General features: G+C 29.8%; 1 protein-coding gene across 12 annotated transcripts in view; it reads left to right on the forward strand.

The window, feature by feature from the left end:
• The window catches only part of LOC118198227 (nuclear factor 1 X-type-like), a 196,741-nt gene extending 185,947 nt beyond the window's left edge, over window positions 1-10,794 (forward strand). For all 12 annotated transcript variants that reach the window (XM_085820130.1, XM_085820131.1, XM_085820132.1 and 9 more), the window contains one exon: window positions 1,799-10,794. In XM_085820130.1, coding sequence (XP_085676256.1) covers window positions 1,799-1,902 — 104 coding nt within the window. In that variant the 3' untranslated portion in view covers window positions 1,903-10,794. The remainder of the gene's footprint in view (window positions 1-1,798) is intronic.
• The last annotated feature ends 4,115 nt before the right edge of the window (window positions 10,795-14,909 follow it).

Here is a 14,909-nt window from a genome sequence, read left to right on the forward strand (position 1 = left end):
TTATATTTTCAAATTTTCACAGGACTAGTTTCGATGGTTTTACCAAAACATCATCCTCAGCTGCAAAGGCACAAATGAACAAGATAAGATATTGTGATTAGATGTCACAATAGATTAGATAGATCACAGTGGATGATTCGAATATCTTATCTCGTTCATGTGTGCTTTTGCAGCTGAGGATGGATGATGGTTCTGTAAAACCATCGAAACTAGTCCTGTGAAAATTTAAAAATATAATGCTGATTTTTGTTATTTGACTTCTAAATTAGTACTTGTTCAGCATGTAATGGTATCATGATTAAACTCTTTAATTAATTAAAATACTCCTAAATTATTTTAAGATGCGATTTATATACAAGACAAAATAACTAAAAGCAGAGAAATCTCGTATGCTGTTGAGCAGTTTTAAATAAAATGTTTTATGTTTGTTCAAATTTCAATTTTTTTTCTTTTGAAAAAATGAATAAAATGACAAATTAATATAATTAATATTTGCTGTAAATGTTTTGATACTGATTATTAATGTTTTAGAAAATAATAATTCATATATTAAAATTGTTTTGAACGCGTTTTACAAATCAGAAAGAGGTAAAGAAAAATTGTACTTGCATTTTATGGGTTTTTTTTGGGGGGGCAGTATTTCTGGCCAGATAATGTTTTAAATAAAATATTCTAATTTATGTTTATATTAACCAATTGAATATTTCTAGATTTTATTTTAGATATATATATATATATATACTGAAATCCGGTAATAAAATTTTTAAGAAATTTGAAATGATTTAATGATTATTTATTCAGTTTACATTCTTTAAACTGCATGTTCTCAGTTTGCAGTTTTTCAATAAATAAATTTTTCAGTAACAAAATTTTTAAGAAATTTGAAATGATTTGATGACTATTTAGACAGTTTACATTCTTTAAACTGCATTTTCTCTGTTTGCAATTTTTTGGTGAATCCTTTTTTATTTGTTAAGTCCCAAAACTTAACAGATATGGACTAAATTATTTAGTATTTTTACTGTGTGTTTAAAATTATATATGCAATAGGAACAGGGATGGGTTTTGCAAAATACTGAAAAGAAAAATTATTGGAGATGAAAATGTAATATTTTTACCAATTTTTCAGTTTAAAAAAATAAAAGTACATAAAAATGTGCTTTTATTTTTTTCCTCTGAAACTAATTCATTAATTGCAAAATTGATCCTTAAAGCTATTAAGAACATTCTAATAAATACAATAAAAAATTTGGTTAATAGACATTGGAAATTGTAAGAGTAAGGCAATTTAATTTTTTTTCAAAAAATTTTAATTTAAAAAATTAATCAAAAAAAATTTCTTCAGCTTAAAATCATATTGTCTTACAAAACCATTTAATAATATTCATAAAAAATAAATTAAAGTTCTTAAGTGAAAAAAATCATTTAAAAGATACCGAGTTCTCTTAAAACAAAATGTGTTACACTTATTGAAATTTTAGCTTTATAGAGGCCATATCAAATTTTATATTTTATATCTGTGGAACCCTGTTGAGCAACTGTCTTCATAAATTTCGTTGCATTAATTAGAGTTTGTAATTCACCGTATATGTGCATGTGTGATCCATGAAAATAAAGGATGTAGCCATCTTTTTGAATTCCCCATATAAACCCCGTGCAGACTGAAGAAATTTTTAAGTGATTTTGTGAATATGTTCTTAATTGTTAACATTAGTATTTGATGCTTTATTTCTGTGTTAATTGCTTAAATATTTTGTAATAAAATAGCTTACAAACTGTTTTTTTCTCTCTCCCACAGAGCGCTATTTCACAGTAGTTCACAGTAGTGATGGTGTTGATGCTAGCAGTCAGACAGCTGGCAGTAGTGCCTCCGTCACACCCACCAAGCCTCAACCATCTTAAATTTATGAATTTTTATATTTTAAAACTAGGTTTGAAATGTAAATTAGGATGGAAATTTGTCGCTTAATTCATTTAAGCCAGTTTGTCAAGATTATGGTTTTTATGTGATTGCAGTTTTTTGAAGAAACTTTGAAATCTATACATAACATGCAGCTCCTGGATGGTATTTGACAAACTTTTGCCATTGCTTGCAAACTAGAGTACAAAGCAAGAAGATTAAATGTGACTTTGATGAGTGGTCTATGTGCCATAGACAATCAAAGGTGTAAGACAAGAAAAGAACCTAAACTTTAAAGGAGCATCAAGACTGGATTTGATGCCTTATATAAAGTGCCCTGCAACACTGTAGGGTGCTGTGCTCTTAAATTCTCTTCCATTTCATTGCTTATAGCTCAGAGATTTCTAAGACAGTCTAACTTCCGCCCATTGAGATTTCACTATGATAACTTCCTGGGGCCTCAGTAGCTTTTCAAGAATTTTTGCATTTTCAGAACTTGCCGTAGACTTTGACACTCCCAGTGAGATCAGAGGGGATAATGGGACACTTCTGCTCCATTTTTCATGAAATTTAAAGGGAGCAGAATTACCCATTACTTGGACAAATTGTCATCCACTTGTCATTTCTTTTTCCCTCAATTGACTTATCCATTGACAGAAATAGATTTCCTAAGCTAGTGATAAGTATCTAAGTGGAATATTTTACTAATTACTACACATTAAATTGATTTAATGATGGTTTCAGAGTTACTGGACATGTTTATTTTCTATACAGTCTGTGATTTTGGAACTTGTGGATGGCAGTTATGTTTTTTAATCTTCCTGGCCCCTCTCAGAATCAAGCTGGATGTGTTTGCTGAATGATTTAGGACGATTTCCGTAGAATAAATAATACCAATTTTTCTCACTTTTTAAAACATCAAATAACTTGGAAGGCATCTCAATTGCCTTTTGCCTTTCAAATCTTTACCTATTAATAATTCCTAGTGATATAGAAAACTGTAGGATATTTAGTGGTTGCTAGTTTATATAGAAGCTCCTAGCGAAGTAAAAAGGAAATTTTTATTTTTAACACTTTTTGCTCTCAACAAATAAGCGCCATTTAAGAAAAATTGTAGGAGGATAGACTGTAGATTAAATTTTCAGGGGTGCCAGAAAAGGGGGAGATGTATTAAGTCTAAAATTTTTAGTTTACTCTTGTATTGTAAATTTTAACTAAATGCCTTAAGTTTTTTGTTTAACTATTCCTGAATGTGTACTTCAAGATCATTTTAATGCTGGTATAATAACAATTTCTATTTTAAAGTAATTTCCAAATAGTAATTCAAATTTCCAGTTATTCTACTCTGCCACAACGATAGTGATTTTAAAGTTCTATAAACGGGGGCCCCCAATTTGTTATGGCACCTCTGTACATTTTAAGATGAAAAAGTACTACTGTAAGTGCTCTTGATTGAGTCTCTTTTGACATTGTTGAATCTATTACATTTTTCAAGTAGAAATTATTCATGAACGTAGTGTTAATGTTAACCATTTTAAATTTTTTGCCTCTTTGGCAAATGATTAAAATCATTCCTAGATCTTTAGGAATACTTGTTGAATGATTATTAATTCAGGGCATCTTTACACTTGGCCCGATCTTTCCTGATAGAGTAGATTTTCTCTCAAATTTCCCTCCTGTAAAAGAAAAGCTAATATTTCTCCTTTTTCTATTACAGAACCAACATATTTTTCTGAACTTAACCCCAAAAGGTGTCATGAATGTTTTGTTTTATTGTGTGTGGTGCAACACACCCACTTTTTAAGTTTAGTCAGACATATGCCTTTATATGTTGCAAAGAGAAATGTGATTTTTAAGCAATAAACACAGTTATTTTTCCGAACTCTCTTATGCCGCAATGCCGTTATTTGTGAAAAATGATGACCTTGTGCAGCAAGCGAAGATTGTCATAAAATCTATATCTTTTTATGCATGTAAATTACAACTACACTGGATCATGTTAAAACTGATAAAAGATGCCAAAGAATTGTATAGTACTTGGATCTAGTATTTGTTGCTGACTACTGGAGGGAGGGACTAAAATTTACTTAAAATCTTGAACATAATGCCGTGGTGCTAAACTGTTCTGCATGCAGAATAAGTTCCAGAGGAAAAAAATGCAAAGAAAATTAGCTCAGGTATTCCAAGTCTCGGCAGAGATTTCGGTGTGGCACTCCTTTACTTTGTATACCATTTGAATTTATCCTTATATTTCTGTATATGCACTTCCTATACTATTATAATACTTATTCAAAAACTTACTGGAAATATGTTATCATATGTTATAATTAACTTGATAAACATAGAGGTAGTATGAATTATATGATAGAAAATTCTCTAAATTTTTATCTGCATTCAAATTTTTCTATGGCTGCTCTACTATTTATGCATTATCATGCAGTTCTAAAATATTTTGAGCTCTTTTTTCCATCTAAATTACTAGTCTTTTATCTAAATTTTATCTAACCGAAATAACATAATTCTATCTTCTCGAGTAAAACTGTCACATATTCTTTTAAGAATCCATCGTATGCTGAAAAAAAATTTTAAAATAGTTGTATCTCAAATAAGCTACAAGTTTATTTTAAATTGCTAGTGCCATATGTAATTTTTTTCCTCATGCCCTCAAAATCAGAATGAGAAACTTTTATATTGTGCTTAGTACATAGTATGATATTTGATTAAGACGAAATTATTGTTGTCATTTTACAGTTTAAATTATTTAAGCTTTTGGTGCCTTTGGCAGTCTGTTTTAATACTTGTTAATTTTTTTATTTACACTAGTCTGTATATTTTTTGTTGATTTTTCTAAGATTGTACATACAGTTATTACAGTTATAGATTTATGTAGTTGTAAATTAAGAGAATTAAAACAGCAGAGTCAATGAATCATACACCCGGTGTTTCTGTGTAGATTTTTCTTGCTTTGCATATTTTTGATCATGCTGTTAATGACATTTATAATTATGAATTTCAGTATGTTTTGTCCAGATATATTCTGAAAAAATATGAACCTAATCCCAAGGAAGGTGCCTGTGTTCCTTTTTTGTTTTTAAAAATAATCCATGAGTTAGTCTTCCTAACAGTCCTTGAAAATACCATTTCATTTTTCACAAAACTACTAAATGCATTATTTTAATTCATGTATGTATTTGTGTATATAATGTGCATTGTACAGCTTTAGTTAGATGTTTTTAATATATATTGCATTAGGAAAGTTATCTTAACATTATGATAGATTGAGTTTGTAGTCGGGCATACTTGCTGAGGTCTTTCTTTTTAAAATTTTTCTGTGATTTTTTTCATAGTGATCTTATTAATACAGTGCAACATGTTTTTGCCTGAGATTAACTGAGATCAAGAAAAAGTCTCATTTTCATTCTGATGAAGATTTTGAAAAATCGATTTGTGTATCATATGTATGTGCTCATTAGTAAGTGCTTGAGGAGAAAGGAACTGCTGGTAAAATTCAGTTTTGCATCTATCAAAAGTCTAAATTATACAAAATTTATTATAACTAGATTTTGCTGTAATTTTGTTTTTCTTATGCATTTAGTTTATGTGTCAGTTTATGAAAGTAACATTATTAAAGAAATTTTGATTTGCAAAGAGTTTATTTTTATTAAATTTTTATTTCCCTGTGGCAAACAAGAACCAGAATGGGTAATTTTAAGCTTGTCCTACATCTTCAGTTTTCTTTGTTACTATTGCCTGCATAAATTAAAATTGAGCTTTTGATTAAAATTCATACTTAGTTATCTTCCCTCCTGAAAGCTAAGGTTTCAGCTTGTAAAGGCTAAGATATGTGATAGTAAATGTAAAATGCTTCTGTGTAGATAATCATATAAGATATAAGAATATTATACTAGTTGTAATTTTTTATTGAAAATATATTCATATTTGGTCAGTACCTTTTAGAGGGTGAAAACCGGTAATAGCTTTATAAATTAAAGTATTAGTCATATTAGTGCCAATTGTTATCTTGTTAATAATTATTTTTGTTGCAAAATCAGCTTTTATGTGTATTTAGTTTTATTTTTAAAGTAGTAGCTGTAAATAGTATTTTGTGTTTTATTTATTGTTTTTACTTAAAAGCAAAAGTAGTCCTGAAAATGATCATTTGTAAAGTTTAATATCTGTTTTTGTATGATTGAGAAATGTGTAAAAGCACAAAAGCTAATAAATATTTAAATGAATGTAAAACCTAATTTTTATGCTTTGTGTGATATAGTTATATTACTGAAAAAAGTAATTATTAAGGAAATTTTATGTAAATTAAATTTATAAACATATTCATCAGCATAGATTCTCTTTAAAATATTTAATAATTTATAAATTGTTAAGTTATTGTCTCTTAAATGAAACATATAAATCTAAGCTGCCATTTGTTTCAGTTCTTTTAGCCTTTAAAATTATGCATGTGTTCATTAAAAAATGTTTATGATAAGTGGTGTTATTTAATTTACCAAATTATAGATTTGAATATCCAAATTTTTTTCTTTTTAAATTTGTTAATTTGTGCATCATTTTCACAGGCAGCATTGGTGAAATATCCCTTTGCTATTTCTTTTCATCTTAAATTTTGTGATAACACATCTTTTACTTTGATAGGGAAAAAATTATGTATATCTTTACACCCAAAAGAGCCAGCTGTCCCGGTGTTTATAATTCTAGTCCTAAAACTTATATTATTCTATTGGCCTAAAATTTAATTTGAGTGCCTATGGTAATATATTGTTATTAAATCAAACTGTTACAAATATGCATAAAGTATTTGAGTTACTTGACTTATATATTTACATTTTATGCCTAGATCATTTACTGTAAGTTGTTGTAAATAATTAGAAAAGTTTTAAATTAGTGAATTAGCTAGTTTTTATATTCAGAAAAGTAATTCTTAATAAGGTGCTTTTGTGAGTGAGAGAGTTTTGAGTCATTGTTCTGTTCCTTACATCACATATTATGTGTTCAGAGTTCAAAGTTAGACAATTCTACTCGAGAAAGGATTAAAATTCAAGTTGTTCATTAATTATATTAGTCTGCTATAAAAATACTTAGCAGTGTTACCAAAAGCAAAGTGTGTGCATGATATTATCAGGTACTGTTTTTTATAAAAGTGTTTAGGACTCACTCTGATGTTTTATATCTTCATGATTTAGTCCTGGTTTTTAAGGCAGAAATCATCTGCTATTGAGTGGTTTTGTTTTATCAAAGGCAACATCCATTTCCCTGAAGCAATAAATAATACAAAAGCAGTATTTTATGAATAATGTTGAGCTCATCTCTGCCAAGTGCCTGATATTTTATAAAATATTTGCCTGTATTATCAGAACTTGTACTTCATTTTCATGCTTATCTACATTAGCAATAAAAGTTGTACATATGCCTTATAAATCAGATTATAGTGTGTGTAGTTTTATTGTGTGATTTCTGATTAGATTTAGCTGCAGATATGAAAATGGTCTAAATTTTGCCTTGCCTCCTACATATTTTTAAAACTTCCAAAAATTCTCAGTTGATAATCCATATATTAATATGTTCTTTAAATAAAAGTTCAACGCATTTTAGTTTATCAGAAAATTAAATAGTTAGATACTTTTTTTATCTTGAAATATGAAAAATGAAAGACTTTTGAATAAAAGAATCAAGATATCCAACAGCCCTTCCCCTAACAATAAAGATTAGAATTCACTTTTTATGCATGTGAACAGTATACGTACTTGATGTTATTTACCAAAGGCATAAAATTTGGAAAGAGTAACAGAAAAACATATACATTACCAGAATAGAGAGAGATACCAAAGTGAAATTTGGTAAACACAGATTACAGAAAAATGTTTTGTTGAAATCATACTCTTTACTTTTTTTAATACATCTCTTAATGAAACCTAGGCCATGAGATTTAATCAAAATCGTAAAAAACAACCTTATATTTAGCGTAGGTATAATGAATATAAGGTTGTTTTTTACGATTTTGATTGTCACATTAGCGTGTTTCTCTTCTAGTCTAGTCATGAGATTTAAGTTTGTGGTTTATATTTCCAGTTTCATCAAATTACTGATAAAATATTATAACTCTTTATATTTTCTATACAACTTGACTGTAAAATTACCTAGAAAATGTAAAGGCTAACTAATATTATTTTAAATTAAATTTTTGCCTTAGAATCAGTTAAGAAAAGTATATATAGGCATCCCATAATAAGTTAATTATTCTTTGAATTTTGCAGTGATAATTGAATCTCAAATGCAAAAATTAATTCAGTAGGAAATTTCAATGTTGCATCTTCATCCACATTTGCAGTTTATTGTTTTAACATTTTCAAAAACCGTATTTTATTAGCTATAACTATTGTATAAACCTTTGTTCAGTTAGTTAGAGTAGATTATTAACATATCTTTCACTCCAGTCATACATACACTGTATATGTTATGGACAAAATATTATATAATGTCCAAATGATTAATAGATATTATAAATAATACCAAGAACTCTATGGCTGAATAATGAATAGCTGTTAGTTTATCACTATGAGCAACCATCATATCGGGCAAATATTTCATATCTCTGAGTAGCGTTTTCTCGATTGCTTTCTTAATTTGTACATTTATAATCAAATCCCTGTAGTGTTTGTTTCTGAATCAACTCTAATTTAAAATGAATGAAAATTAAACTTCTGTGACTCAAATATGCAGCAAAATTGTACCTGTTTCAGTAAGAAAACAGAGAATAAATCAATAAAATTAAATTGCAGTTTAGCCACTTTGCTAAAATAAAAATTAAGTTGTTAAGATTAAAATTTGACTGAATATTACTGTAAAATTACTTATTTAATAAATATTATATAATAGTGAATGCTAAATTATCTTTAGGTTAAGAATTATCTTGTATTACCAGAAATATTTTGTTATATTATATTGCATTCATTCTTTTATATATATATATATACACAAATAAATATTCTTTAGTAATAGTTGAGACTTCACTGATATTTGGAATAACATATTTAACCAACATTAACATCTATCAAAATCCAACCACTTGTTTTGCTCAATGTCTGAGCAAAAGTTTTTGATCTGATTCTTCTTCAGCAGCAGTCAGATTTTCTTTACATTATTTTATGTGAAAAAATTTTTATAAGGATAGTTGAAGACATATTTCCTGAAGAAGAAGAAGCAGTGAGTGTATAATGTATGTTTATCACTTTGCCTGAGTGGACTGGTGTAGTAAATCTTGTATAATGTACTATTAATCTCTTACCTCATAACGTTTGCATTTTAAAAGTGAAGCTAACAAAGCAAATTTTCTGGTATCTTCTGTATAATATTTTTTCTTTTCTGATTTTAAATCTAATATCTTCAATTTTAATACATAAACTTGCTCTAACACCAATCTGCATATTAGGCATGATGCCAGGACTTTGATATGCTGTAATAGTAAGAAAGGAAGAATTATTATTTTTAGAATAAACAGTGAACATCAGTTGAATGATATTCTAAGTTCATAAATATCACTGTCTGAAGTAAACCATCTTTTAACACATAGATTAAGCATTAGCTTTCATCTGAAATCATTTTTGAACAAGATGTAATATTTTCATTGATGCTGTACTGTTAAATTATTGTCATAAGGAAAAATGCAATATAATTTATTTATCTGAATTGCCGTAAATTATTTCAATCTGTGTCAATTAAAATTAATTCATTTAACAACAAAATGAATATTCTTTTTGATTATTTTCTTTTGAAATATAAATCATTGCAGATTGTAACTATAAGAACTAATTAACATGTATTATGTTGTAAATTTTATTATTTCACTGCAGTAAAAAAGTAGTGGCTTAATTTTACTTAGATAGAAATAGGGTATATCATGTAGATAAAAGTTTTTTATTCTTAATTGAAGTACAGAAAAAATAAAATGATTACTTACTTAGGTTTGGGTGTCATATGAACAAAAATTAATTTAATTATTTTATTTTAGTTGAAACAGTGCCTTTTTGTGTTAAGCGAAATAAAAAAAATTTTTTTTTTTCTCAAGTATTTTGTGTATCAAAAATACAAATGCATTTTCAAACTTATGATGTGTTTGAAGAAACCTGATGAATGAAGTTTCCTTAGCTTCATTACACCCAGTGTCATGCATACAGGAAGAGAGTTCTCCCTCAATAATATATGTGTGTATCTTAATCCTAGTAGGTGTATGAGATACTTCTAAATATCCCCCCTTGCCTTTTTAGGATACAGAATCACGAATTGCAATTTTGATCATTATTCTTAATCATTAAATGTAAAAATGTCTAACCATAAATAATTATAGAATGAATGCATCTCATAACTAATAGAATGGGAAAGCAATTTTTAGTATTCTGAAATTTTTCATATTTTAAGTAAAAAATACCCAACTGAGTGAATATCTTATATTTATGTACAAAGATTATTAAATTTACACTATGATAATTTTCATATCTGCAACTTAGTCAAGTGTGTTCTCTCCTCAGCAAGTGATGCCCATATGTAAAGTTTGATTATCTGTTATGATGCTAAAGGAAAAAAAAAAGCATTCTCTGAGTTTCTGGCCTAAACAATATTAGCTCATTTTTGTTGCTTGAAAAGTTTATAAAAATTCAAGTCACTTCATTTTAGCAAGAGAAACTAATTATTGGTTGTTCACCTATATGTTTTTAAAAACAAAGATTGAATTCTGTATTCAGATTACTGATTTTTGTTTGTAAAACATAAAAATGGATTGTAATATTGGCCAACATTATGCTTGATTTCTGCAATGTTCAGACAATCATGACTATTTCATGCTTATTCATATTAACAAAAAAACTTTTGATGAAATCTGAAAACCATTAGTTTTTGTCTTTTCTCTACAAGTGTTACAATAACAGCTCACAACATCCATAATGTTAGTTTTTTAAAACAGAATAAGTTTTGTTAATACATTTACTGAAAGAAACCTTTCTAGGGTATTAATTAATTTGCAGTAATTTTATCTTTAAATGAATTTTTTCCACTATAACAATTAATTTATGATTACATTACTCACAGAATATAGAATTCTAAGAAAATGCCTTTTCTTGTGCTCAAATTTAAAAACATAGCTTCATCTAGTATAACTGTATACAGTTAATGTAAATGTAGAAGATGTACATAATTTTATATTGATATATAATTTTAGATTTATAATTTTATTAAATGATTCCATTTAACTGTTATCTCCATCAAGAATGAAAATCCATAACCAGAATTTGTTTTAAAATTATACCATATTATAGAATGAATAAATTCAAATTTCCTTGTAAAATGATTATAAACGTTATGAAAGTTTCAAGCTGAACTATTAATGAATCTTTCAAAGTACAATAAGGAAACTACTCCATTATAATAAAATGGTTTTCCTTAACCTAAAGTCATAAGTATGTGTTTAATTTTCAACCCTAAGGAATGAAAATGTAGCCCTTCTTAATGGTAACACATCTTACTCCACAATTACACACAATCCACAATTTAAGTCATTAGATTTTATTACTTCAAGAAAATCAGCAGAGTAGAATTCCAATATCTAGATCTGTATTGTTCTTTATATATCAATCAAATTAGGCTCTGTTTTTTATTTAACTGTTTGTTTTAAATTTTTTTCATCCATTTAAATAGTATTAGAAAGTATCATAGTAGCTATTTTAATGAACAGTTAAACTAATTTCATTCAGTTACAGTTAAATTAGTTTAAACATTCAGATTAGCCTGCAATATTCAACAAATATACAGTCATAAACAGTAAGAGAAAAGCAATTATATATTTTATATAAACCTGCTGTTCTTTGCTTATACTCTAATCCTCACTTAACCATAGCAAGTGCTTCTTTTCTAAAAATAGATTTAAAAAAAATAGGACATTAAATGAAACCTCTCTCCATTAAGGAATTTTTATCTGACAATATGTACCAGGGAAATCTGCTTTTGAAACATCTGCTCCTGCTTCCTGACTATCCCCTATGCTACTGCACTTCATCGCTGATGACTACACATCTGATCGCAGGATATAGCGCTTCAACATTACTTGTCTCTTATGACGGCTTATTGCATTTTTACGAACTCTTACAATCGCCATCAACTGCTGCAGATTTACCAATAATTTTCCTCCTACTACAATATTTGTTTAAGACTCTCACTATGCTAATTAATATTCGAAAAGCTATCTACTTGTTACATTGGGATAGGGAGTCTTCCCAGGTGCCCGCAACCATGAACTTTATTCAAGAAGCGATAACCGAAAAGAAGTGGCCCCGTCTTTCCACAAACGAGGGCAGCCAGCCACCCCCAAACTAAATTAAAAATAAGTAAGCACATCTAACAAAAAAACAAAAAACAAAAAAAAAAAAAAACTCAAAATCACAACATAGAACACCAAAGATATTTAAAACCCTTATAAATACAGAGAATTCAGTTTTAACAGAAGATTCCAACAAGCCCCCTATTTTCATTAATAAACTTCATTAGAGCAATGGTATATGATTTTAACTTTACAGTTAATGGTATTTGCATTAAAATCTGTCTAGTAAGTGTTGTTAAACCACAATCATACACAAAATGCCTAGCATCACCATCAACTTGAAAACTGTTACATAGTTTATTTTCCTGCAGATTAAATCGGTGGAGATACACTGGTTATCATAAATTAAGGAAAAATAACGATAACTCCCTCAAAAATAAGCCAAACCGTGTAAAATTTGACTATGTTGCCAAGTAAGAGTAGCTGAGTAAAACTCCAATATGCAAATTAGTGGCGCTGCACTCGTAATACGTCATTTGCGAGGAGCATAAAAAGTCCATGTTTGAGAGCAAGCCCCATATTTCAGTGTGATAGTGACATCAGAAATCTGAGATAACCAATCCGTAACAACGACCTCCAGGCATCATTTGCCTTCAGAACTACGATAGAGAGCCATTGGGAGACTAGAGTCAAGACAAAGTCAAACAGAAGTGGCTAAATGTGAGTCCTTCTATGGTTCTAGACTTTGGAGGCTATTTCAAATCACAGATTCGGCACCTAGGAGGTTCAGCCAAGGACGACCAACTGCTACGACGAGCACCGATGACCGATATTTGACATTATGTGCACTCAGGAATAGAACCGCTACTCCTACTCTTCTTAAATCCTCCTTTGCTGCAGCCACCGGGAGTTTTGTGTCAGCGTCAACTGCGCGTAGAAGGCTTCACGAAGGTGTTCTGTATGCGAGCCGAACAACCATTTGCGTGCCGCTGAAATCACGCCATAGGAGGGACCGTTTGCAGTGGGCACGACAACATGTCCACTGGACGCCTGAGCAATGGAGGGCTATTCTCTTTACGGATGAGTCCATGTTTAGTCTAGAAAGAGATAATAGGCGTTATTTGATATGGAGAGAACCTGGAACCCGTTATTATCCGTCACCCGTGAAAGTGATGCATACCGAAGAGGCAGTGTCTGTGTTTGGGGTGGCATCTCTTTGGGTGGATGCACAGACCTTCATGTTTTTCCAAGGGGCACCGTGAATGTTCATATTTATAAAGATGACATCCTTAATGCTTATGTGCGCCCGGGCAATAGGTGATGCTTTTTTGTTACAGGACGACAATGCAAGACCACACAGGGCTCGCATCGTAGATGATTATATTCAAGAGGAAACAATTATGCGCATGGAGTGGCCAGCTCGATCCCCGGACTTGAATCCTATCGAGCACGTTTGGGATGCTTTAGGGAGACGTCTAGCTGCTCTCAATCCGCCCCCTGAGACCCTTGCCGCGCTTGCAACTGCTTTACAAGACCGATGGCTCTCGCTTCCTATGGAACTGATAGACCGCATAATTGAAAGCATCACACATCGCTGACTGTGCTGTATTGCTTCTAGAGGCGATTATATTCCATATTGAAGGTACTTTTACTATAGCAAACTGATATCTTCGATTTGTTCATTTTATACATGTGCTAATTTTTATACTACCATACTTGTCTGGTAATTTCTTTTTATGTTATTTGATACCTTACTGTGTGTTGTATTTTGTGTGTAACTTTTATAAAACTCTACATGTAACTTTTTCAGTAATCGTGATTTTTGTGATTTTTCCTTAATTTATGATAACCAGTGTAGAACAGAAAACTACCATGTCCAGTTAAAACCTGATTCACGACAATATTCTTCATACATTTCATCTTGTTCGTGATTTTAATTTAGTTCCGTAAATCTTTTCTTTTTAGATGAAGAGAACCACTGTGTTTTCCATTTGTTAACATAATATTCTTTTATTCTTTCAGTAGCAATTTTCATCGAACTTGTTAGATCAGTATCAATTGCAATAACATCTGAGACCGCCTGCTTGGCTAGGATGTCAGCCCTTTCAGCCTACATGAGCTTTACCCCAATGTAGCTTAATATTTACATATGAACTCAAAGCTGCTAAATGACTCATAATTTCGACAATTAATGGATTGAAATTGTCTGGGCGGAAAAGCGCATGAAGAAGTGACGGGCAGTCAAGTGTCAATATTTACAGACGTAGTTATAAACAAGATATTTTTAATCCATATTAAGGCTTGTTTCTTGAGCACTTCACTTTCTGCTTGGAAGACTGAATTATTATGTGTTCAACTTAAACAGTCTACCTTAATTCCACAGTATATATAAAAAAAAGTAGCTCCTACGACCCCCCGACCCCAGAATCATCAGTATATATATAAAATACATCAACAGTTGGATTACTTTTATGAAAATCAAATCACTTTATGAAATGATGTCTTAAATTAATATTTAATTTTTCAAAACATTCTTTGTAACCAAATAATCTCCATACATTTTCAATTCCATTTGTGCAGTTCTAAATAAAAAGTTCTCATAATAAAATTCATATAAAATTGAGAGAGGGGCAGCCCAGCCAACGCAAAGACGGCCTTGGTAAGCACCGTTCTAAAACATCGGGTTAA

Source organism: Stegodyphus dumicola, chromosome 7 (genome assembly GCF_044657685.1).
Source record: "Stegodyphus dumicola isolate Sdum_Otavi_A_Nest chromosome 7, ASM4465768v1".
Taxonomy (NCBI): Eukaryota; Metazoa; Arthropoda; class Arachnida; order Araneae; family Eresidae; genus Stegodyphus; species Stegodyphus dumicola.